Genomic DNA, 22,027 nt, shown 5'->3' with positions numbered 1-22,027 from the left:
TAGCTACCTACTAGAAATACGTATTATTTACAAAGCAGTCTTCTTTCAGCCAGGCATGGTGGCGTGGGCCTGCCTGTGGTCCCAGCTACTCAGAAGGCTGAGGTGGGAGGATCGCTTGAGCCCAGGAGGTCGAGAATTCAGTGAGCGTGATCGCACCACTGCACTCCAGCCTGGGCGACAGAGTGAGCCTTCGTGTCTAAATAATTAGTCAACTGGACGGGCACGGTGGCTCAAGCCTGTAATCCCAACAATTTGAGCGGCCAAGACAGGCAGCTCACTTGAAGTCAGGAGTTCAAGCCTGGACAACATGGTGAAACCCCGTCTCTACTAAAAATACAAAAATTAGCCGTGGTAGCGGGCGCCTGTAATCCCAGCTACTCGGGAGGCTGAGACAAGGAGAATCGCTTGAATCCGGAAGGCGGAGGTTGCAGTGAGCCGAGATCGCGCCACTGCACTCCAGCCCGGGCGACAGTGCGAGACTCCGTCTCGAAAATAAAAATAATTAGTAAGTTAATTCATTAATTTAAGAAAAAAAGCGCGATCTTCTTCCAAAGGCGATCCCAAGGCTGTTGGAGGCTGAAACCGCTAAGTCGCCCTCTACCACGCGGGTGGCTTCGTCCCGGACCCCTCCAGAGGCTGTGCCACTGCTGGAGGTGCTCAGCGGGGCCGGGACCCGCTTGGGGCGCCGTCCGGGGCGAGCACCGGAGCCCGACTGGGCTGAATGGCAGGTCCTGACCAAGCCACCCGCGCGGCCCCGCCCGCCTGGCGGGATGAGTGACGGCGGCAACAGGTGCAGAGCGGCGTCCGCGGCTTCTCGGGAGCCCCCGAGTTTTGCGAGTCAGGCCCCGAGAGTCAGAGTTTGACTCTAGAACCTTCTTCGCTTTACACCAGTCTTCGGAAGTCGCCCGTCAACCGGCTTCTTCCACCTCAGTAAAGCCTTAAGGTCACCTCAACCTCTCGAAACCCACCAGTCCCAGAGGCCGACTCTTCTCAAGTGGAGGAGAGGGGAAGGCGTGCATGGAGCTTTGCCTGACCGCTCGCTCTCTCCTCCCCAGCAGTCTGAGAGAAGGCGAGAGGGGTCCCAGAACAGAGCCCTCGCTCCGCACGCCCCACGCCCGCCCCGCTGTGCCGTGCGCTCTGCCCCTGAGACGCCCCGGCTCGGAGTCCCAGGGCCACAGCCGAAACTCGCCCTCCCGCGCCCCTCTCCGGCTTGCGGCGCCCGCCCGCACTGCCACCTGCCACCCGAGGCGACGCAGTCCGCTTCTCCCCACCCTCCAGGTGGCAGGTTCAGGGCCCGGGTCCGAGCCTGCTTCCCTGCAGCTGCCACAGCCACCCTCGCCGCCAGGGGGCGAGAGTCCCAGGCAGGACAAGCAGCGCTGCTGCCTTGGCGTGAAGGTGGTTTCAAACTTTAGGCTTCTTTTCCCTACCCCGCGTCTCTGAAGAGCAGAGAGGAAGATGGAAACCGAGTCCGGGCCGGTGAGTACGGCGATCAGGGCCCCAGGGCGCGGGATAGCGGGGAGAAAGAGCAGCGTGGAGCCTGTCCCTGAGGGCTTGGAGGGGCGAGGTGAAGGCCCCAAACGCTCGCTATCTGGTTGGGAAGAAACGTGGCCAGGTGCCCCATCGACCGCTGCCAGGAGCCACCCGCCCGCAGACCTCGTCTGGCTGTGTCATGGGGGTCAGAAAGGCGCCGCCACGGGGCCTGGACTGGGTGTAGACGGGCCAGGGGACCTCAGGCGTGGATGTTTCGGGAGGCGGCGGGCGGCCAGGCACCCAGCGGAGTCCGAGCAGATAAACCGCTTTCCCGCCGAAATTGGGCTAGGCAGCGTCTTTGACGCTCCCTGCGGCCGAACTCGACCCAGCCGCCCAAGGCGAGGAGTTGCCAGGGCGGTCGACGCCTCCACTCCCCAACTGGTCAGCGAGGACCGGAAGGTCTGAGAGACCTGGCAGGGCCCGCCTGTGGCCCAGGCGGGACCCGGACACTCTAGCCCTGGCTGTGCACCCAAGCCAGTCAGGGTGGACTTGGGGAAGTGAAGGAGGACTGCCCGCACAGGCCCGAGGCGCAGCGGCAACGTGCCATCCCGCCCCGCCCCGCCCCGCCGCCAGCAGCCAATCAGGGAGCGCCGCGCGAGGGTGGGGCCCAGCTGCGCACGAGGCCAGCGGCGGGGTCGCTGCCGTTGAGGCTTCCCGCCACTGCTGCTGGCGGATTTGTGGGGCAAAATTTCTCGCTGGCTAGCCTTCTTTTCCCTCCCGCACTTTGGTGGGGAGGGGGTGGATCCTCGTTTCGGTGCCCAAGTTCACGATGACCCGAGAGAACTCGAGGAAGTTGTCGCCGCGGCCATTTCCCCCAGTGCCGCAACTTGCTGGCCTTGGAGGGGGAGGAGCGCCGAGGCAGTGACTGCGACGGTTAGCCCGCCCGTTCCTGCTGTCTTCGTTTGCAAAATAGATGCTAGATCTCGAGGTTGATTCTCAAGGGGAGGGGCCAGTGAGGGCACATTGCTTTGGAGGAGTAGTTTAATAAACTCTCTAGTGCTGGAAGTTTTAGCAAACGGAGGAGCCTTCAAACCCGACAACAGTCCCCATCTAGATGTTTCCGTAACACATGCGGAATTATTGCTAGTGGAATTTCAGGCTTTCTTTGTTGTTTAACTCAATGCATCGCTAATTGTTTATAATGAACTTAGATGTTGCCTCCACCTGAGCCTTGCTATTGCTAACATTAAAATATTTTGTAGGCCTGGCGCGATGGCTCCCGCCTGTAATCCCAGCACTTTGGGAGGCCAAGGCGGGCGGATCACGAGGTCAGGAGATCGAGACCATCCTGGCCAACATAGTGAAAACCCGTCTCTACTAATACAAAAAAATTAGCTGGGCGTGGTGGTGCGCACCTGTAGTCTCAGCTACTCAGGAGGCTGAGGCAGGAGAATCTCTTGAACCGGAGAGGCGGAGGTTGCAGTGAGCCGAAATCACGCCACTGCACTCCAGCCTGGCGACAGAGCAAGACTCTGTCTCAAATATATACATATATATATATATATATATATATATATATATATATATATTAGACTGCTGTTATACTGTATTCTTTAGCCTTCAGCCTATTTGGCATATCATGAGCAGGTCTCTCCTGAAGAAATGATTCACTTTTAGTCATTCAACAGATATTTATTGAGCACCTGCTGTGTACTGTCAGTACTTTAGATGCTGCCATGAAAAAAGCAAAACTTCTGCCCTAGTGCATTACATAATAGTGGAGACAGATAATAAACATACTAAGTAAACTATATCGTATGTTAGAAAATGATGAGGGAGAAAACTTAAGCAGAGCGAGCCCACAATAGAGCCTTAGAGAGTGGAGGAGAATGAAGTGAATTGAGTGTGAAAGGTTGTTTTTCTTTTCTCAGGGAGTATCCTTTAGTTTCTCGAGATTGGAAATAAAGCACTGTTTACTTCCGTTCATTTCATCCTTCTCTCAATGAAATATAATGGGGTTTGTCTTTTACTTAAACTTGCGAACATATTAGTACATCTTATTTTCAATAAGAGAATTTCATGAAGAATGATTTTTTAAATTTAGCAAATAGGTAATTTTGACACTGTAAACAAATGGGCAGAAAGACAAGATTACATCTACTAGAGCTGTTATATTATCTCTAGCAATACAAAATCCATAGTTGAAAAATACTAAGCATTCCAGAATTACCCATTCTGAGCATTATATCCTACTGAGCGAAGTGACTGAAGTCACAAATAACCTCCAAGTGCCCAGAGAGAAAGCTGTTAAGATTAGATTCCCAGTTTCTTTCATTGGAAACTACAACATAGTAATTATTAAATGTGGTGGCTTTTCTGTGTTTTAAAAGAAGTATTTACATATTCCCTTATTAGGAGTACGTACTTCCTTAAGGCTGGATGGGGAAGAGAGCCCATAAGGTCCAGCCTATAGCCCAATTGCCACTCCTGCCCTAGTCATTTCTCTGTACATCTTGCAAAGATTAATTTAGGGATTGTGGTTGTATTGGCCAGAGAAGAAAGAGCAGAACAAATTTGAAAAAGAACAACTTTATTACCTGAGCTGGAGATTCATTTTCATGAGTTTGTTTCTCAGAGAATTGGAATTATGAACTTCAAGCTTTTGTTATTTTCTTTCTCGTTCTTTTTGAGATGGGGTCTTTCTTTGTTGCCCAGGCTGGTCTCGAACTCCTGATCTCAAGCAATCCTCCTGCCTCAGCCTCCCAAGCAGCTGGGATTACAGGCACAAGCCACAACACCCAGTTTACTTCAAGTTTTTTGAAGCACACATTTAGGATATTATGGGGTTTGTCTTTAGGATATTATGGGGTTTGTCTCAGAAGTGTGTTTAGTGTTTCCAGATGGAAAATAATTCACCAGTTCTTGAATTGGTTTCTCTTCAACGTGATTCTCAAGTCTTGGGTTTTTTTTCAGTTATACCTTAAAAGTCTATTATCTTACCGTTCTGCAAAGGCTTATACATTTATATATATTTATTAAAATTTAAATTATGTCCTCTAACTTAGAATTGTGAACATGTGGATATGTACTGAGCTAATTCTTTGGAATAAACATTTATGAGCTACAAGTATATAATTTTTTAACAAAATCAGTCCAATCTTCAAATTGACAAGTGCATTTAAAATTTTGACTTTCAGGCTGAAAATGGTGATTGTGAATGTTAGAGTTTATTAACTTGTCGATGACCATTAGTTAAAGACCACCAGGAACACATGCGTCATTTAGTAAAGTTGGGTCTGTTAATTGTTCAAACAAGGGAAAACATAAACCATGGGGCCTCTCAATCAGAAGGTGTTAGAACTTACAGGATATAGGCTTCTGTTGAGCAATTTTTAGAGAGGGTTTAAGGAAGTAGGGCTTTACTCTGGAATGTATAGCGTCAGGAAATGGTAGTAATTCTATGATTGGATGTGTTAACTTTTATCTAAAAGGAAAGAAAAATGGATTGAGGCTAAAACTATAGCTGATAAAGAAGGAGCAGTCACTCATATCAGCCAGAATGGAGGGTTGTTTGGTTATTCTTGTGGTTTGGGCAATGCCTTTGTTTTTGTCAGCATTCAAACATGATTATGGAGTGGTCTTGTTTTTAATCTTGATCCATCAGAGTCACAGGGTGACTTTGTCTGATGTTGGTGTTCTGTTAACAAGAGAACACCACAGCCTAGCTGTGAGTGCCAGGCCAACTCCTAACAACACCAGGGTGTAGTTGATTGTGTCAGGCTGGGACTGTTTTTCTCTTTCTCAAACATGTTCATGAGTTTAATATTCCCCTTAATAATTAAGTAATAGGTTTGATAATAATATAAGCATTTTAAGTAATATATTTAATATTTAAAATCTCTATAGTGGAGTAGATTCTGTGTTTCCTAGTTCTGTTGCCTTAAAAAGCTCTTAGCTCTAATTATAATTTTTATAATATTAAAAGTAAAGCCTAGAATACTATATTTTGCCTAAATGACTCTTCTTTTTGAAAAATATATGTTTTTGGTCTGCATCAAAAGCAGACTGCATTATACCCAGTGCAAAAAGTGTAAAAGAATTTTATTTTACAGCAAACATCAAACCAGATGCAAACAGATTCATTATCTCCATCCCCTAATCCTGTGTCACCTGTGCCTTTGAATAACCCAACAAGTGCCCCAAGATATGGAACAGTGATCCCTAATCGCATCTTTGTAGGAGGAATTGATTTTAAGGTACCTATTTATGCATGCAGTAAAGTGTATTTTTTCGTTAGAAGTCTTTATTTCTCAGAAATTGTTTCTTTGTGCAACTATAAAATAACATATTTGCATAATGATTAACAGATTTTGAATTATCTTATTATAAAGAATCTTTTCAACCAGCATGTAGGTTACATAAAGCATTAAAAACTGTTCAACGTCAGATATAAAGAAATTGATCCTCACTGACTTGCTGTGGGCTGCTAGCCACATAGTGACAGAGTGAGACTAGAAGCCTAGTTTTCTGTCTCATAGCTCCATACTCTTCCATACCAGAACTAATTATACTTTCTTGCCTAATATTCCAATAGCCAAAATAATTGATGATTATAATTTTCAAAAGAGACTCCATTTTTTAAAAACTTAGTTTTATGAAATACTATTTCTTTACCCCAACTCTTATCTCAGATTCCTGAGCAACCTCCTAGGCATCTATTCTTTGCAAAGCACTTTCTATGTTAGAATTTAGGATTTGATCACCAAAAAAGTCCTGTGTCCTTGTCAGAATAAAGCATCTTAAAAGTAGTATATTTAAGCAGAAAAAAAAATAACTATTCGGTACTAGGCTTAGTACCTGGGTGCCGAAATAATCTATACAACAAACCCCAATGATGAGTTTATAACAAATCTGCACGTGTACCCCGAACTTAAAATAAAAGTTTTTTAAAAAGTAATATATTTATATCATGTAATCAGCCATTCCACTGTTTCAAGGAAGCATAGTTCATGACATGATGTGCAGTGCCCCCCAGCCCACATAGGGGAGGTAAGAGTAAACACCTACAAGAAAGGCATGCATAGATATTTTAAGTGGAATACTCTTACTTTCAAATGGATATATAGAAGGATTTCCAAGCTTCTATTTTACATATTAGAAATTATAGGGAGAGTTATCATTTTCAACAAAAAAAAACCTTCCTTATGCCATTAGGTGTGATATTTGACATTTATAACTATTTCCATATAACCAATCTGTTACAATTTGGGTGGAATTTCTTTTTTCCTGCACAAGAGAAATGTTACACTTAGTGTATTTGCCAAAACAATGAGTCTTAAACAAGTATATGATTGTTTCACTAAAAATAAAGTAAGAAAAATTATTTCTTATAAAATATTTATTTTTAAAAAGATTTTCTTTGTGGAAAATACTGATAGCTGGCAGAAATGTTCAATTTGGGAATTCATTTATATTACAATAGATTAGCATGTTTTAAAAAATAAGTTATCAATAAATATAAACATTTGTATGGCCAGGTTATTTTAGGTTACTGAAGCCCATCAGCTACAGCATGCACTTTGGAGACGGTTGTTATAATGCAGCCATAGCTTTAAGGTAATTGCTAGGGCTTCCTCCTGTATACTTATACCTTTTTCAAAACCACAGATAAAGGCCAGCAAGGAAACCATTTACTTTAATAGCAAGTAGTCACAGACTTTTTAACCTTTCATTTTTATAAGCAAACAGACTATCCCTCTTAATGCTTACTTTTCTTGACTGTCTCTTTGTCACTAAAGAAGTGGAGCTACAAAATTGAGCTAGTGATTATTCTACCAGAGAATAGTTGGAATTAATTTGTATTCAAATATCTAGTAACAATTCTTATTCTAGCATTGATTTCATTTTCTGTTAACTGAAATAAAAGGCATTCAGTTTTTCTTAGATTGAATCAGTATTTGTCATTATCCAGCTTAGCAGGCTTTATGTTACCAACTAAAAACCAATAGTGTATGTAAGTAGTGAGGTGGCAGTTGAACTCAAAAGGCATAGCTCTGCACTAAGGCATGTCTTTTTGCAGTATATATAAAGAAATTTTTTTCTAGAGAAAAGTTACTCTTGTAGACAAACAGTTACAGCTAAACCAGGAAATGAAATTGCAATGAATTTAGTGTCAGTATTCTGAGAAAAGGTGATATGAGTCTATTATCAGACTATTTCAATTAAAAAAACAGACATGCCAAAACCATCTTTGTAGACACCTTGTATGCTTTAAATCTAATTCTGATTCCAATTTTTATTTTATTATCAAAACAATGTCTGAATTTAGCTGAAATGTATATTGAGTACAGATAAGGAATCTAATAACTTTAAATCTTATAGTCACTCCATTGTTCTCACAGTTGAGTTCAAGCACTTTTGGAAATATATTCCTTTCCTAAAACTGACTTAGGAAAGGAGTTCCTGAGACTACTGATTAAAATAGAATGACTGGTGTAGGCCAACACAACCTAGTTCCACTGCCATGACTGTCTCTGAGCCACAAGAGCCAAAATAGTATTGTACCCTTACTATGGAAATACCATTCCTAATCCAAATTGGCTTTTTAAAAACTGGCCAGCTAGAGAACAAGAATCATTTAAAGATTTCTTTAAATAGTGAGTTTTGTAGTTTTAAAATAATTCAGCTTACATTTTTATTGGCATATGGTAATTTAACAACATAGCTATTGCATAAAGCAAGATATTTACCTTGATTTTAATCACCTAATGGTTTATGCACTGTTTTGATGATGAGAGGCATTTTTCATGCATCTTATCTATAACTTTTTCTGTCTCCAGAGCAAGCATGAGAATTATTCATCTTTTATCAACTAAAAATGCTTTTTAATGTTTTCTTTTTATGCCATTAGACAAATGAAAGTGATTTAAGAAAATTTTTTTCCCAGTATGGGTCTGTGAAAGAAGTGAAGATTGTAAATGACAGAGCTGGAGTATCCAAAGGGTTAGTATCACTATAGATTGTCTATGGAATTAGCAACTCTATTTTCATTGGATGACTAGGTTTTGTACGCCAGTTTACTTTGGTTCCATTTTCCAGCAGAGACCATCATGCCCTCTTCTTTCCTCCTACCTTTTGATTTCCTTGTGTGTGTGTGTGTGTGTGTGTGTGTGTGTGTGTGTGTGTGTATTTTGGAGGGAGGAGACACTGTAATATTTCTTAATTTGTTGAGAAGTTATTCTTGCATGGGTGGAGGGACCATTCAGTGGTAGGCAGCAAGCACTTAATGTAAGTAGCAGATGTACATTAGCTGAGGAATGAGAAGCAAAAGGAATCAGATTCTTTTGGAATTGTATCCCTGCTTTAGGCCATAGAGAGCTTTATTTGAAAACAGCTGACACCAAGAAATGTCTGTAGGTTGTGCCTCAGAGACCTAATTAGGGGACCAGTATGAGAAATATAATTCTAGTGAGAATGATTTTTAATTGCTATATCAATGATAATGAAAATTGAGAAGAAAGTAATAGACTGTGTCTTTAAATGTGTATAGAGCTGTTTCAGTGGAATGCTATGTGTACAAAGCCGAATTTCAGAAAGGAAACAGATAGTTTACATAGTACACTCACTTAAGGAGTTGGACTGCAAAGTTAAAAGAAAATAGATAAGGCAGTAAAGTATTGTATTTATTTTCTTGAAAGAGAGGCGAGACATACATATTTATAGGCATAAGAAAAGGGACCCATTGAGGTGGTATTGGTGAGAAACAACATTCGACAGATGGATATGCTGGAAGAGATGGGATTCTACAGAAAGGTTATTTTTAAACAGATGAGATACTTCCTCAGAATGCCAAACAATATTAAGGTGAAGTGAGATTTACCTCTTTTGTTTGACTAACAGAATTTGCTATGTTTTGGTAATACCATTTTTTAATCATTGGAAAACATACGTGGAAATGTAAACTGTATTTTATGCCTTTTCCACTGGGTGGTGTGTGTGTTCTACCAAAAAAACAGTGTAAAAATAATTCCTTAACTTTTTAATGTTTGGGCAAATAGATAAAGAGAAATTCCTTTGTTTAAAAGAAGAAACTTTGTATATGATCCAGTAATTATGAATTGAAGAAAATAGTGAAGATATTTAGCATTACTCAGAAGAGTTTCCTTAAGTTATCTAAATAGCAATTATGTTTTGAGAGATACACTTTTTCTTTCTTTTGTTACTTTTTTATCTACCTATTGTGGCTTTTTGGACATGGAGCACATCATTTATGTGTATTTGTATCTTCACCATTATATGAATTGTGCTTGAAGTTAATTATGTATGAAAAACAGATGTGAAATCTGGGTTGTACATATTTTTAATTGATATTGTTTGGGAATATACTAATAATTACATTATCAGTTATATGTGCTAATAATAATAATTAAATAATACATTTACATTGTCATTCACCAATATAAGAAATTTTATTGTGTTGAAATTTTAAATTTTTTAGTTATTTTTCTACTTTGATTTCTCTTAGCCAAACTTCTATTAGTTTAAAAGGAGATTATTGCTCTGGATTGAAATTTATTGCATCCCCAATTTTTAAGCCACAGCATGAATCTCTTGTGCTTTTCTTTCCTGCATACAGCTGAGAGCTGAAGCTGTTTCAAGATCTCAGGGGTTTTTTTTCTTTTAGTTCCTGACTAAAAATGACAGTGTTAGGCTGTGAATGATTCTTCTAAGATTCCCATGCTAGTGCAGCATAGAAACATGCCTACTCCTACAGTGGCCGATGGTTTAAAAACAAAATTTTTAAACATTTTAATATAATTAATATAACATTCTAAGAAAATGATTAATTAGTAATAATTAATGCATTTATTTAGGTATGGTTTCGTCACTTTTGAAACACAAGAAGATGCACAAAAAATTTTACAAGAGGTATGATCTTTTGGTGTATTTAACTTCATTTCTGGAAATTTTGTATTTGAAACTAATCTTTTCGGGTTTCAAATACAATAATCAACTGCTTTTTAAAAAAGGTTTGCATCTTAAGATTGGCATTGGTCTCTAGGAAACTTAATCTGCAGAAGAGCAAATTCCAAAATCACTACAAGTATGGTTGTGAAACTGTAATATAATGTTTCGCTTTATTTACTTAAATTAAGAACTTGGGGATATATCTTTTGTGAAGTGTTAATAGCATTTTGAATGTTTAAAAAACACTACAAATGTGGATTCCAACAGTGAGGTTATCTGAGATGATTTCCCTCCTGTGAAAAACATTATATAAACTAAGAATATTCACAGAAAAAAAGCCTATAGCCAGCAATTCAGTGTAATAACTTTAAGTTAAGGCAAATATAACATTTAACTTTTTTAGAAAAAAAGTAGAATTTGAATTGTATGTTATTAAAATCAAATACAGTCAATTCTTGTTATTTGTGGCAGTTATGTTCTCTAACATTGCTAGGAACACTGAATTAGCAAATGCTGAACTCTTCTTTCTAGGGGAAGTACAAGGTAATGTTCCCAAGAACCTCTGGTCACAATATTGTCATCAACCTATCAATATATAACCTTGTTTTATATGGTTTTCCATTTAAAGGCATCATATATAACAGATTACTGGTTCATTAACATTGAAGCCATGGCCAATAGCACTATAATTCATGCTTGAATTAAGCACATCTAATATATATATTCTCCATAATGCCTATGACAGTCTTCTTGTGCTAGCCAGCACTTCAACAATACACATGGGGGCCATTTTAAATAGCAAAATCACCAACAAAAAGCACAAAAATGGAGAAAACATGGCACTAAATAGAAAGCTCTCTCTTAGAGTATGAGCACTGGAACAAGAAGAAAGAATATCGCCTTATTTGACCTCAACTGGGAGCATGCGCATCAGGCTACTCAAATTTTCCGCCGCTCTTCACGTGTCCACTAATAACCTCAAAATTGCCACAAATATTAATTTTAGGATTACAAGTAAATTTTAGCAAATAGGCAAATTCACAAATACAGAATCCATGAGTAATGAGGATTGACTGTATTACAAATGGAGAAAATGGGGAATTGCGGTCAGACCCAGATCTATTTCAGTCTGAAGACGGCTCTTTCCCACTATTCCTTGCTGCTTTGAAAGAATATTATAGTCTGAATTTTTGAAATTCTTTCTAACTAGTTTTTCCTTATTGATTTTATAAATAATAGTGCCAAAATAATAAAATAATTTCTTTTTTCTTTATTTTAGGCTGAAAAACTTAATTATAAGGATAAGAAGCTGAACATTGGTCCAGCAATAAGAAAACAACAAGTAGGGATCCCTCGTATGTATTGAGAACTAATGTATTTTTAAATATTTTTGCATGGTTCTTTTTTGAAATATAAGACTTTTTATAGAACTTTATTAAAAGATCATGTTTCTTTCATCTAATAAAGTTATTTTAGCAAAGTTGGTGGAAAAACTGAATATTTTTGCCACAAAATAATGTATCTCAATTTTTTTTGGCTGGGAAAAAATTTATATACATAAAGATGCTTAAGTATATTCCATGTAGTTACATCATTAAAGGAAAAAAAGCTTTCGTGATGAAAATATCATTTAATATAGCAAAAGTAATTAGAAGTAATTTAATAATTTAGACTTACTAATGAGAAAAATTTTAATTAGAAACTAATTTAAAATTAATCAGAGTAAAAATATTGAAAGTGAAAACATAGAACTAATATCAGAAACTCGCTGCATGCTGTGTACTGTAACCCAGCCAGGTGTGTCATAATTTTCAGGGGGACAATCCCTAAAGCTTTAGGAATTGGCTAAATTATGTATCTACCTTCCTCAAATTTCTCTAATGCTTTCAATTCTATCTTTCCTCACTCTTTCTACTTATTAAGTTAGGCATCTTTATAGTTAACTTTTTACCTTTAATATTTATTAAAATTCCTAACAGTCTTTGGCTAGAAGGAGAAATGTGATGTAAAATTTATAACTAACTTATTTTCCCTTAGCCACATCCTAGTGTCTACGGGAATGTTTAAAACATTAGGTTATTATATATAATCTGTTAACAAATTAATAGATTGTATTCATTTGGACTGTTATGCTTTTGACTTAGAAATAATAGATATTTGGTTAATACAGTTGCCACAACTACAACAAAAAAGAGATTGATGTATATTAAGTTTAATTTTGACTTAGTATTTGTTAATTTAGGAGACAATCAAAGTATCCTCAGTAGGTTAATACAAAATGGAATGCACTAAATATGGCAGAATGCTGAATATTTTCAATCTACTGTTGTTACTTGCAAAGGTTAAGCTAGAACATATAGTAACGGTCCGTTAGCCCATTATCACCAGCAATATGTACTAAATAGTAATGCTCATAGTATGATCTACCAGTTGCTGAAATAGAAAATAAATCAGCACTATGCTGAATGCTTTCACATATACAAATAGTTTTTTCAAAACTACTTAGTGCAAGGGTCAATGTTATGAGTTTTCATTTAATCTTCATAGAATCCCATGATGTATTGTTATCTCTATTTTTGTAAATAGAAAATTCAATCCCAAAAAGATAAAGTCATTGTTTTAAAAATGTTTCTGCTGAAATACTCCTAAAGGTAGAGGAGAGTTAATCTTGGCATGTTGTGGTTCCTAACCCACTGCAGCATACTGGAATTGCAAATTTTCTTTAAAGTCTCATGATTTATGCAAAAACATCATGTATAATTTGCATTCTGTTCCATAATATCATATTGTTTATTTGAATATAAAAATATTTCCCAAAAACAATTGAATAAAACTGATTCTGTAGGAAGATTACTATGTTCAGCCTCTGCTTTTTCATATCTCCTGGTATACCATCCAGCCCTTATCCAACTTTAAGAAGTATGGGGTTAAATAGCCTAATGGTGAGTGGTAGCACTAGCCTTCAAATGCAGGACTGTTTGACTCCAAAGTTCTTTTGACTTTTCTGCGAAGAAAAATAGGTGTTAAAAGTACATTTACAAATAAGGGATTCTTATCTTAGTTTTTTCTTAGATCTGTCATTTCTTTCCATCTCCATTACCAACACCCGAGTCCCAACTAACCACTTTGCTTACCTTAATTCCTGGAAAAACATCCTAAGTGGTCTCTCTGAATCCAATCTTTCTACCTTCCAATCCATCATTCACAAGGCAGCCAGAGTGATCTTTCAAAAGTGCACCTCTTATTGTCTTATGCTCAGCTTATTTTGAGGTATTCTTCCCTTTTCTTTCCATGCTTTAGCCATGTAGCCTTCTTTCAGTTCCAGAACATTCTATACTCCTGTTCTCAGAATCTAATATACTGTTTTCTTTACCTAGAATGTTCTTTGCCATCCAATTCATTCTTTAGAGCTTAGCTGAAACATCATTTCATCACAAATTTTCCATATATATGTATATATAGAGAAATTTTATATATGTTTTGTATACATAATAATTGAAATGTTCAGTATCGTACCCTATAATGCCTCATGTATTTATCAAAATTGTATTTAATTAATTAATTGTGTAATCAACTAATGACTATCTTCACTACCAGACCTAACTTCTTTGAGGATACAGACCATCTCATGTCTAATTTTTTTATTTTTTGCTGTATCACTAGGGCCCTGTTCAATGCCTTGAAATAGTACACACTGAAAATTTATTTATTTAGCAGGTAAAGCATGGTTCATTTTCTTTGAATAATGAACCATTATTGAATAATGAACCATTATCATTATCTTTGAATAATAGTGGAATATCTTTTGGGGGGAATCCATGGACCTCCAAAATTGTGTGTAAAATTGTGTTTGACTGTATATACATCTGAGGAAAAGGTCCCTGATTTTCATCAAATTCTCAAAAGGATCTAATTAAGAACCATTAAAATAAATAATAACAATACTAGATCAAATGCAGTGAAAATATAAAAGCTGAGGAGCAATAGTATTATTTAAAGTGGTAGGCCCATGCTATTTGAAGTGTGGTTTGCAGACAGTGTCATTTCATTGGAAGCTGTCAAAATGCAAATTCTTAGGCCCTGTCCCAGATTTACTGACTCAAAATCTCTGAAGATAAGTCCCTGGAATTTGCATTTTAAAAAACAATTTAAGTGATTCTAATTTATGGGAAATTTTGAGAAGCACTGGTATAGGTGGAAGAATTGTCAGTTTCACTAATTTATATAACCTTGCTGGTTAAGACCTAATCTAATTTGGCTAATTTAACTTTTAAAGTCTCCTCAATGACAAAAAATATATATATATCTATGTATATTATTTACTGTTTTTTGGTTTGTGGTGGGGGTTTATATAACTTGGCCCGGGAAAAGAGTTGGGGACCCCAGACTAGCCACATGAAGACTTGTGGTCATGTTTGCAACAGCAGCAGTTGTAGCAAAGGGAGACTAGATAGAGAATAGATCATAGAAAAGAGAGATAAAAGACAGCCATAGCATGAACGAATGTTTGCTGGTAGGATATCCAAAGAATTAGTAGGGTGGAACCAAAATGTCTTCAGGAAAGTAGAATCTTCTCCAACTTTACTGCCTCCATCATCTTTGGACTTTCAGAAATAAAAGGTCTAGCCAAGACCTTAGGAACTTCACTACAGTGTATGTTGTCTTGAAGTAACTTTAAATTATACATAATTTATATTTGTACAAATAATTACTTTGCTGATGATAGTCTAAATTGTTAAGCTTTGTGTAGCATACTGGTGTTGGAATCTGAATTGATACATTTTTGGTATTTCTTATTCGTATTGTTTTTCTTTTCTTTTAATCATCTTAAACTAAAAGCTTTAAGGTATTGAGTTTTAAAATACAGGCTTCAAAGATACTTTGACAAAAGGAATTTTTTTAAAATATCTGTGACATTCAATTTTTACCATAGCTACATAGGTATATTAAGATAAATATTTTTCTGAAGTGTTTAGAAACTACATTTTTAATAATTAAATTGAACATTTCAATTATTATTATTTAATCTTTGCTTTAGGTTCTAGTATAATGCCAGCAGCTGGAACAATGTATCTAACAACTTCAACTGGATATCCTTATACTTACCATAATGGTGTTGCTTATTTTCATACTCCAGAGGTAACTTCGGTCCCACCGCCTTGGCCTGTAAGTAATTTCATTTAAAAAAGGATTTCCATCTATTACTATCAATTTTTTAATGTTTGTTATATTTCTGAAATATCTTAACCACAGATAATTACAAATAATAACACACATCAACCAAATTAAATAGACATCAACATTTTGCCACATTTACTTAAGTTCTTAAAATGGGGAGTAAAGTAAGACAGCTTCAGGTCAATTCTCCTTACCCCCACTTCCTTACCCTCTTTCCTGTTCAGAAGTAAGCAGAATATCTTTCCTATTCATTTTATATATTTTTGCTACAAATATATGTATTCATAAATGACATATAGTACTGCTTTAGTGGTTTTTATTTTTTATTTTTTGCATTTCTTTTTTTATATACTTTAAGTTCTAGGGTACATGTGCACAACGTGCAGGTTTGTTACATATGTATACATGTGCCATGTTGGTGTGCTGTACCTGTTAACTCGTCATTTACATTAGGTACATCTCCTAATGCTGTCCCTCCCCCCTCCCCCCACCCCACAACAGGCCCTGGTGTGTGATGGTCCCCATCCTCTGTCCAAGTGTTCTCATTGTTCAATTCCCACCTATGAGTGAGACCATATGGTGTTTGGTTTTCTGTCCTTGCAATAGCTTGCTCAGAATGATGGTTTCCAGCTTCATCCATATCCCTGCAAAGCACAAGAACTCATCCTTTTTATGGCTGCATAGTATTCCATTGTGTATATGTGCCACATTTTCTTAATCCAGTCTATCACTGATGGGCATTTGGGTTGGTTCCAAGTCTTTGCTATTGTGAATAGTGCCGCAGTAAACATACGTTTACATGTTTCTTTATAGCAGCATGATTTGTAATCCTATGGGTATATACCCAGTGATGGGATGGCTGGGTCAAATGGTATTTCTAGTTCTAGATCCTTGAGGAATTGCCACACTGACTTCCACAATGGTTGAACTAGTTTACACTCCCACCAACAGTGTAAAAGTGCTCCTATTTCTCCATATCCTCTCCAGCACCTGTTGTTTCCTGACTTTTTAATGATCGCCATTCTAACTGGTGTGAGATGGTATCTCACTGTGGTTTTGATTTGCATTTCTCTGATGGCCAGTGATGATGAGCATTTTTTCATGTGTCTGTTGGCTGCATAAATGTCTTCTTTTAAGAAGTGTCTGTTAATATCCTTCACCCACTTTTTGATGGGGTTGTTTGATTTTTTTCTTGTAAGTTTGTTTAAGTTCTTAGTAGATTCTGGATATTAGCCCTTTGTCAGATGGGTAGATTGCAAAAATTTTCTCCCATTCTGTAGGTTGCCTGTTCACTCTGATGGCAGTTTCTTTTGCTGTGCAGAAGCTCTTTAGTTTAATTAGATCCCATTTGTCAATTTTGGATTTGTGGCCATGGCTTTTGGTGTTTTAGACATGAAGTCCTTGCCCATGCCTATATCCTGAATGGTATTGCCTAGGTTTTCTCCTAGGGTTTTTACGGTTTTGGGTCTAACATTTGAAGTCTTTAATCTATCTTGAATTAATTTTTGTATAAGGTGTAAGGAAGGGATCCAGTTTCAGCTTTCTACATATGGCTAGCCAGTTTTCCCAGCACCATTTATTAAATAGGGAATCCTTTCCCCATTTCTTGTTTTTGTCAGGTTTGTCAAATATCAGATGGTTGTAGATGTGTAGTGTTATTTCTGAGGCCTCTGTTCTGTTGGTCTATATCTCTGTTTTGGCACCAGTACTATGCTGTTTTGGTTACTGTAGCCTTGTAGTATAGTTTGAAGTCAGCTAGCATGATGCCTCCAGCTTTGTTCTTTTTGCTTAGGATTGTCTTGGCAATGTGGGCTCTTTTTTGGTTCCATATGAACTTTAAAGTAGTTTTTTACAATTCTGTGAAGAAAGTCATTGGTAGCTTGATGGGGATGGCATTGAATCTATAAATTACCTTGGGCAGTATGGCCATTTTCACAATATTGATTCTTCCTATCCATGAGCACGGAATGTTCTCCCATTTGTTTGTGTCCTCTTTTATTTCGTTGAGCAGTGGTTTGTAGTTCTCCTTGAAGAGGTCCTTCACATCCCTTGTAAGTTGGATTCCTAGGTATTTTATTCTCTTTGTAGCGATTGTGAATGGGAGTTCACTCATGATTTGGCTCTCTGTTTGTCTGTTATTGTGTATAGGAATGCTTGTGATTTTTGCACATCGATTTTGTATCCTGAGACTTTGCTGAAGTTGCTTATCAGCTTAAGGAGATTTTGGGCTGAGACGATGGGGTTTTCTAAATATACAATCATGTCATCTGCAAAGAGGGACAATTTGACTTCCTCTTTTCCTAATTGAATACCCTTTATTTCTTTCTCCTGCCTGATTGCCCTGGCCAGAACTTTCAACACTGTGTTGAATAGGAGTGAAGAGAGAGGGCTCTACGCCAATAAACTAGAAAATCTAGAAGAAATGGATAAATTCCTGGACACATACACCCTCCCAAGACTAAACCAGGAAGAAGTTGAATCTCTGAATAGGCCAATAACAGGCTCTGAAATTGAGGCAATAATTAATAGACTACCAAATAAAAAAATTCCAGGACCAGACAGATTCACAGCCGAATTTTACCAGAGGTACAAAGAGGAGCTGGTACCATTCCTTCTGAAGCTATTTCAATCAATAGATAAAGAGAGAATCCTCCCTAACTCATTTTATGAGGCCAGCATCATCCTGATACCAAAGCCTGGCAGAGACACAACAAAAAAAGAGAATTTTAGACCAATATCCCTGATGAACATTGATGCAAAAATCCTCAATAAAATACTGGCAAACCGAATCCAGCAGCACATCAAAAAGCTTATCCACCATAATCAAGTTGGCTTCATTCCTGGGATGCAAGGCTGGTTCAACATCACGAATCAATAAACATAATCCATCACATAAACAGATCCAATGACAAAAACCACATGATTAATCTCAATAGATGCAGGAAAGGCCTTCGACAAAATTCAACAGCCCTTCATGCTAAAAACTCTCAATAAACTAGGTATTGATGGAACGTATCTCAAAATAATAAGAGCTATTTATGATAAACCCACAGTCAGTATCATACTAGATGGGCAAAAACTGGAAGTATTCCCTTTGAAAACTGGCACAAGATTTTTTCTGCTTTTTTAGTTTTTTGTGTTTTACTACAAGAATATATTCTATTTTTTATTTTTAATGCTATAGTATTGCCACTTTTCACTTCTAGATCTTAAATCTTGAATTTATGTATCGACTAATCCACCTATTTCCTACTATTTTGAAATTAATCCTCTGCCAAACACTAAGTTTCCATGTGTGTGGGTCTTTTTTCTGCTATTTTGTTCCATTGGTGTATTTGTTCACCTTGCCCAGTTGTAATTATTTTGACTTTATAACGAGTCTTGAAATCTTAAAGTACATTGTTCATCTTCAGGAGTCTCTCATCTATCCTTATGTCTTTGCTTTTATATGTATAAATTTTTCAATTCAGTTTGTTTAGTTCAGTGAAAAGCCCTTGTTTTTTTATGAGAATTGCATTAAATAGTGTGAATAACTTGGGACATTTCAGTATTTTAAAATATTGAATCTTCCTATCCATGAATATGATACATCTCTCCATTTATTTGTCTTATTTTACTTCTATCCATAAAAAAGTTTTCTTTCTCCATAAAAAAGCATGACACATTTTGTCAAATTTATTCTTAGTAGACTATAGTTTTGTTGCTTTAATGAATGCTGTTTTTTAAATAACATTTCCTAATAGATTGTAGCTGGTGTATAGTAATGCTCTTGATTTTTCAATAGTGATAATCTATCAGTAACCCTGCCAAACTCTCATTTACACAATTATTTATGATTCAGTGTACTTCTATTTCTTTCACTTCTTTTTTTCCTGGAGTTTTTGCACTGACCATGTCTCTGCTACAGTATTGATGTAGTGAAAACATCATGACCTTGTTCTTGAAAAAGGGAGCAATTTCAGTGATTCACCATTAAACTTTACATGTATGCATGCATATACACATATGTATGTGTATATGCATGCATATACATATATGTATGTGTATATGCATGCATATACATATATGTATGTGTATATGCATGCATATATACATACATATATAGACACACACACGCATACTTTGTAAGTGGGAAGATACTCTTAACCAGACTTTCTCAATCTTAGCACTGTTGACATTTTGAGCCAGATGATTTCTTTGTTGTGAAGGGCTGTCCTGTGCACTGTAGGATGTTTAGAAGTATCCCTAGGCTCCCCATAGTTATGATAATCAAAAATGTCTCCCAACATTTCCAGATGTTCCCTGTAGGACAAAATCACTCATGGTTGAGAGTTACTGCCCTAAATCAATTAAGGAAGCCATTTTCTACCATGTTTGTTAAGAGTTTTTAATCATAAAAAGGTATGGAATTTTAACAAATGCATTTTCTGTCTCTGTTGAAATTACCATTTTTTCTCCTTTAATCTATTAATATGGGAAATTACATTATTATTTTCTAATGTTAATCAGTGATACAGTTTTATTAGCATACCATAGTCTGTGAATTGTACAAAACTGTGATACTTTTCCTCAGTTTCGGGGGTGCAAACATTAAACAAAACAATATAAGTTAGATCCCACATTAGACACTGAATTTTAATTGCTACATTAGAGCCAGTTTTACTATCTTGCAATACAACTTGCCTGTTTTATTAAAGATCTGGTTTTAAGTAATCTGTTTTGGGGCTTACTCTTTCACTTTGAATAATCAAGTGTTACCTGTACTTTTTTCAGCACAGATTTTTCACTTGTAAGTTTATCAAACTATTAACTCTTTTAAATGTCAAATTACTAAAATAAAAATAAAATCTTTGCTTTAATTATAGGTATAACAAAGGAATAGAACATTGATTATTTGTAACTAGTGGGAAAATTAGATACGACTATTCATTCAGTTCTAAATACTATTATAAACATTAACTGTTTCCTGCTGGTCCCCACAATGGAAACAGGCAGCGTCACCCTAAGTCTTGCTGTCATTTTCCTCTAAGTATTCTCTTATAACTATATTTTCATAATCTTTGGAGATGGTACATTTCAGACTAAAAACAACTTTTCTGGTGGTTGTTTTAGCATTACTATGGAAATGAAACCACGTAGAAGTAGAAATATTGTGATGATTTTAATAGACTTAGTAGAGTTGGTAATCATATCAATAAGAGGTAGAAAAATAATATTTCTAATCATAAACCAGAAGTTGACTGGGTTTAGGTAATAATTTGAGATAAATTTTATTGTGAGCTATTTTAAAGGCTTCTGCCTAATTTTTCTTTTTCCATCCTTTTATAGTCACGTTCTGTATGTAGCTCCCCTGTGATGGTAGCTCAGCCCATTTATCAGCAACCTGCATATCACTACCAGGTAAACATAAATTACAATTAAAATTCTCTCTGAAACTTTCAGTCCTTTCTTAGCTAACTTTCATTTATTTCTCATGCAACTACTTTGCTAATTACGAAGAGATAGTTCATTAGAGAAATGTGAATCAAAACCACGTTGATATACCATCTCACACCAGTCAGAATGGCTATTATTAAAAAGTCAAAAATAGCAGATGCTGGCGAGGTTACAGAGAATAGGAACACTTATACACTGTTGGTTGGAGTGTAAATTAGTTCAACCATTGTGGAAAGCAGTATGGAGATTCCTCAAAGAACTAAAAGCAGAACTACCATTAGACCCGTTACTGGGTATTTAGCCAGAGGAATATAAATCATTCTACCATAAAGACACATGCATGTGAATGTTCATTGCAGCACTATTCACAATAGCAAAGACATGGAATGCCTATCAATGACAGATGGATAAAGAAAATGTGGTACATATACACCAAGGAATATTATGCAGCCGTAAAAAACAATGAGATCATATATTTTGCAGGGACATGGATGGAGCTGGAGGCCATTATCCTTAGCAAACTGACACAGGAACAGAAAACCAAATACCACATGTTCTAACTTATAAGTGTGAGCTAAATGATGAGAACTCATGAACGTAAAGAAGGGAACAGTAGACACTGGGGTCTACTTGAGGGTGGAGGGTGGGAAGAAGGAGAAGAGCAGAAAAGATAACTATTGGGTACTGGGCTATGAAATAATTTGTGTAACAACCTCCTGTGACACGAGTTTACCTATGTAACAAACCTTCACATGTACACCGGAACCTAAAATAAAAGTTTTAAAAATAAGTAAAATAAAATAAATGATTAGTTAGAAAATAAAAAATAAAAAAGAGATAGTTAATCCTTGGTAGTGTTTTTTTTTAATTTTTTTCATTGACAAATGATAATTATACCTATTCATGGGGTATGTAGTGATGTTTTGATACATGTAATATGGTGATCAAATCAGAGTAATTAGCATATCCATCATCT

General features: G+C 37.1%; 1 protein-coding gene across 3 annotated transcripts in view; it reads left to right on the top strand.

Annotated features, from left to right (window-relative positions):
* Positions 1–604: 604 nt before the first annotated feature.
* Positions 605–22,027, top strand: part of BOLL (boule homolog, RNA binding protein) — a 60,691-nt gene continuing 39,268 nt past the window's right edge. Inside the window, exons 1-7 of one of the 3 annotated variants that reach the window (XM_003825318.5) lie at positions 605–1,476; positions 5,583–5,726; positions 8,381–8,472; positions 10,344–10,398; positions 11,717–11,792; positions 15,476–15,603; positions 20,944–21,015. In XM_003825318.5, the coding sequence (XP_003825366.1) occupies positions 1,456–1,476; positions 5,583–5,726; positions 8,381–8,472; positions 10,344–10,398; positions 11,717–11,792; positions 15,476–15,603; positions 20,944–21,015 (588 nt within the window). In that variant the 5' untranslated portion in view covers positions 605–1,455. Of the gene's footprint in view, positions 1,477–2,182; positions 2,404–5,582; positions 5,727–8,380; positions 8,473–10,343; positions 10,399–11,716; positions 11,793–15,475; positions 15,604–20,943; positions 21,016–22,027 lie in introns of those variants that run through there. The other 2 variants (XM_003825317.4, XM_055108919.1) reach the window with 2 other exon arrangements.

The sequence above is a fragment of the Pan paniscus genome, chromosome 13, assembly GCF_029289425.2.
Source record: "Pan paniscus chromosome 13, NHGRI_mPanPan1-v2.0_pri, whole genome shotgun sequence".
Taxonomy (NCBI): Eukaryota; Metazoa; Chordata; class Mammalia; order Primates; family Hominidae; genus Pan; species Pan paniscus.
Note: the sequence above shows the minus strand (reverse complement) of the source record. Positions and strands in the feature narration are given on the sequence as shown.